The sequence below is a fragment of the Gracilinanus agilis genome, chromosome 3 (assembly GCF_016433145.1).
Source record: "Gracilinanus agilis isolate LMUSP501 chromosome 3, AgileGrace, whole genome shotgun sequence".
NCBI classification, from domain to species: Eukaryota; Metazoa; Chordata; class Mammalia; order Didelphimorphia; family Didelphidae; genus Gracilinanus; species Gracilinanus agilis.
In genome coordinates this window covers 48300272-48303267 of record NC_058132.1, presented here as the reverse complement: position 1 = coordinate 48303267, position 2996 = coordinate 48300272, and the positions used below count along the sequence as shown (strand labels likewise).

At 46.8% G+C, this 2996-nt stretch overlaps 1 protein-coding gene across 1 annotated transcript in view; it reads left to right on the top strand.

The window, feature by feature from the left end:
- Positions 1 to 1853, top strand: part of LRRC38 (leucine rich repeat containing 38) — a 43873-nt gene extending 42020 nt beyond the window's left edge. The window contains exon 2 of the mRNA XM_044667762.1: positions 1289 to 1853. Coding sequence (XP_044523697.1) covers positions 1289 to 1542 — 254 coding nt within the window. The 3' untranslated portion in view covers positions 1543 to 1853. The remainder of the gene's footprint in view (positions 1 to 1288) is intronic.
- Positions 1854 to 2996: the final 1143 nt, after the last annotated feature.

Sequence of the window (2996 nt, the reverse complement as noted above, 5' to 3'; positions counted from 1 at the left end):
TCTCTCTCTCTCTCTCTCTCTCTCTCTCTCTCTCTCACACACACACACACACACACACACACATACATACATGAATTCACATACACCATTCATTCAAAACATTTCAAGTGGTCTGAGGACAAGTCTGGTCCCTTGCAGGACTTCAAGCCTAGTCCCTTTAAGGAAAGAAAACAGTGTCATCTCCCAAATTGGAGATTATAAAAAGCAGTTACAGTAAAGCTTCTCAATATGGAGCTCAAGCTTTGATTAAGGAGATGACTCAGGAGGATGTGATCGCTGTCTTCAGGCCTTTGAAGGGCTGTTTTGTGGAAGAGGGATTAGCTTTGTTCTAGTTGGCCCCCAAAGGCAGGATGGGGAGCAGCAGTGGGTGGAAGTTGCAGAGAGACAGATTGAGGCCGAATGCCAGGAAACACTTCCTAATCATTCGAGCTATTCCTTGGTGAACTGGGCCACTTGGGGGCGGGAAGGGGGGGGGGAGCAGTGGCTTTGCTAGGCCGAACAGTCACTTGCCCATGGTTTTGGGGAGGGGGCGTTCTTATGAAATCATGGGTTTGACTAATTGGCTTCTGGGGATCCTTCCAGCTCTGAGCATTTGGTGAGGTGTGTGGAGAATTGTAAACCTATTATCCAGGAAGGGAAAAAGAAACCCAACCATTCTCTGTATTTCTCATTCTTTTATTTATTCATTAATCCTATTTGATGCTTTGCAGCATGCTTGGTATGTAGTAAGTGCTTAATAAATGCTTTTTGATTTGTTGACTTGACTTCATCCTATAGAATTAGGCTTCTCTCTCTCTTCTCTTTCTCATTCTCTTTCCCTCTATCTTCTCTCTTTCTCTGTCTCTCAGTTTCTCTCTCATTGTCTTTCCTCTCTCTCTTTCTTCTCTCTCACTCTTTCTCTCTCTATCTCTCTATCTCTCTCTCTTCCTCTCTCTCCCTCTCTCTTCTCTCTGTTTCTCTCTCTGTGTATCTCTCCGTCTGACTGTCTGTCTCTTTTTAACCCCTACCTTCTGTCTTAGAATCAATACTGTGTATTGGTTCCAAGGCAGAAGACTGGCAATAGGGGTGAAGTGACTTACCCAAGGTCACGCATCTAGGATGTGTCCGAGGCTAGATTTGAACCTAGGACTTCCCATCTCCAGGCCTGGCTCTTTATCCAGTGGGGTATCTAGCTGCCCCCAGCATTGTTTTATGAATAACCTCTAAAGTCCTTTTTAGTTCTAAATTCTGCGTTTAAATAACCAGTGCCTTCTAAACTCTCTTCTCTGTCTGCTTTTTATTTTTTAAGGCCTCAATGAAATCCAGTGTTCCCTGCCCATGGAAAACAGAAGAATTTTCCTGCACGAGCTATCTGAAGCCAGTTTTAGCGAGTGCAAGTTCAGCCTCTCGCTGACAGACCTCTTCATTATCATCTTTTCGGGGGTGGCTGTGTCCATCGCCGCCATCATCTCCAGCTTTTTCCTGGCCACTGTGGTCCAGTGCTTCCAGAGGTGCGCCCCCAACAAAGACACAGATGACGAAGATGAAGAAGAGGATGACTGACCTGTGCAAGCCTGGCACGTCGTGCCCAAGGACCCGAGCCAGGCGCCCATCTTAGCGAAAAGAAGGGAAAACGGTGGCTCCAGGAAAGCGTCGTCTGCCTTTCCCCTTCCTCTAGACCTTGAGGTCTCCTACCCTGCTGGCCTGGCTGGGGGCTTTGCTTCTCGGGGCTTAGGAGTCAGCAGAAAGAGAGAAGCCCAAGGAAACCCCGAGGGAGCCATGCCATTGTTGTCCAGCCTCTGAGAAAAGCCAGTCCCTGGATTGGGTCTGAAGGAGAACAAATTGCAAAGCAAGCTTCCTGACTGGGGATGAGGAGGCCCATCCAAGAAATGAGAGCACCTGTAGCCTTTGACTAGAATGACCGAGTCCATTCATTTCTCATTGATCTTGCTGGGGTCTTGGCCATGGTGGGATGGGAATGAAGTGGCAGCTTGGGGTTCAAACCCAGAGCCAGACTGACTAGAACACTGTGACTTGGTAGCCTGAAGACCTGGGTTTGAATCCTGCCCCAGACACTTACTAACCACATGACCCAAGGCAAGTCACCGGATCTCCCCGAGTCTCAGTTTCCTCATCTGTCAAATGGGGATGATCACAGCACCTACCTCACAGGGTTGTTGTGAGGGTCAAATGAGATACCGTGTGTCAAGCGCTTTGCAAACTCGAAGGCACTTTTACAAATGTTTGATATTATTCTTGTTGTCGCGATGCTCAATAGCAGAGAACTTGCTTCAGAATCTAGAAGGCCGTAGGTGCCAGTCTTGCCTCTGCCACACACCGACAAGGGACGTAGCCTCTTAGTGCCCCAGGCAAGTCTACCAGTCTTGGGCTAGGTGGTGATCTGCACTGGAAGAGAAAGTTATTTCCCAGGAGCTCACAATGACGATGAAATCACAAGTCTGGGCCCCCTAAAAGAAATTATTATTGTTATATTTCTCATTGGAGGCAAGAAGTAAACCTTTAAAAAAACCCATTAAAAAAAAATAAGCCACAGAAGCCAGTTAATGCTTTGAGCTAATGGGTTGGATTCTGAAATCTAAAATTTCGAGGGGACGAGCAATGAGCCCCTGATCACAGCCAGGGAAAGTAGCCAAGGACCAGCAGTACCAGCTAATAGCTTGGGGACAGGGAGAGGAAATCCAAGAAGGGATTGGATGAATTCAGTCAAACTCTCCCCTCATCTATGAAATCGATTTGTAGAATCAAGGAAATGCAGGGTGATTCTGTGTCGTTGCCCCCAGAAGATTGTCCTTCCCTCCAAAACAAAATCAGGAAGGGAACATTTATTAAGGGCCTGTTAGGTACCAGGCACTGTGTTAGGCATTAGGGATAAAAATAAAAGGCAAAAGGCAGTTCCTGATCTTAAGAAACTCACTGTCTAATGGGGGAAACATCCTACAAACAACTCTGTACAGACTAGATCTATAAAACGGCAATGATCACAAAAGGGAAGACTA